This window comes from Pyrgilauda ruficollis, unplaced genomic scaffold (genome assembly GCF_017590135.1).
Source record: "Pyrgilauda ruficollis isolate IOZ18807 unplaced genomic scaffold, ASM1759013v1 scaffold10668, whole genome shotgun sequence".
NCBI lineage: Eukaryota > Metazoa > Chordata > Aves > Passeriformes > Passeridae > Pyrgilauda > Pyrgilauda ruficollis.
Genome location: NW_024508842.1, coordinates 1 through 585, shown reverse-complemented (window position 1 = coordinate 585; position 585 = coordinate 1). Strand labels below are relative to the sequence as shown.

General features: G+C 79.7%; 1 protein-coding gene across 1 annotated transcript; it reads right to left on the bottom strand.

Annotated features, from left to right (window-relative positions):
- Positions 1 to 6: 6 nt before the first annotated feature.
- LOC121355810 (EBP cholestenol delta-isomerase) lies at positions 7 to 420 on the bottom strand (the record flags this gene model as incomplete). Its single annotated transcript, XM_041471553.1, has 1 exon — positions 7 to 420. A coding segment is annotated over exon 1 (376 nt), but the record flags the coding sequence as incomplete, so codon positions are not given.
- Positions 421 to 585: the final 165 nt, after the last annotated feature.

The window sequence follows — 585 nt, the reverse complement described above, 5'->3', positions numbered from 1 at the left end:
CCCTGCCGCCCTTGGGACCCCTCCCCAAAGCCCCCCACGGCACCCAGCCGCCCCGGGGGTGCTCACAGACGTCGGCCAGCAGCCCGGTGTCGGCGGGCAGCTCCCGGTGCCGGAGGCTGAAGTACCCTTCCAGGACCCCGTGGATGCCGGCGCACAGCAGGAACCAGCCCAGGACCAGCCGGCGGGCGGGGCTTCGCTTGGCCACGCCCTTCGCCCCGCCCTTGGTCCCGCCCCCGGCTCCGCCCAGGGCCCAGCCCAGCGCCAGCAGCGCCGCCGCCGCCGCCGCCACCGCGCCTGCGCACTGCCAGCCGGGCCGCGCGCCCGCCACGTAACCCGGCAACGCCAGCGCGCGCGGCCAATAGGGGTGCGCGCTCGTCTCCATGGCAACAGCGCCGCCGCCCTGTGGGGAGAGCGTGAGGGGAGCGCGGCGGTGAGCGCGGCCCGGCAAGGCCCGGCCGGGAAACGGAGAGCGGAGAGCGGCGGCACCGCCCGCGCCTCCCGCCCCGCGGCTTCCCCGCGGCTCCCCCGCGCTCCCCGGCACCGCTCGGGGCCGCTCCGGCGCTCCCCGGGCGCGGATCCCGCTGA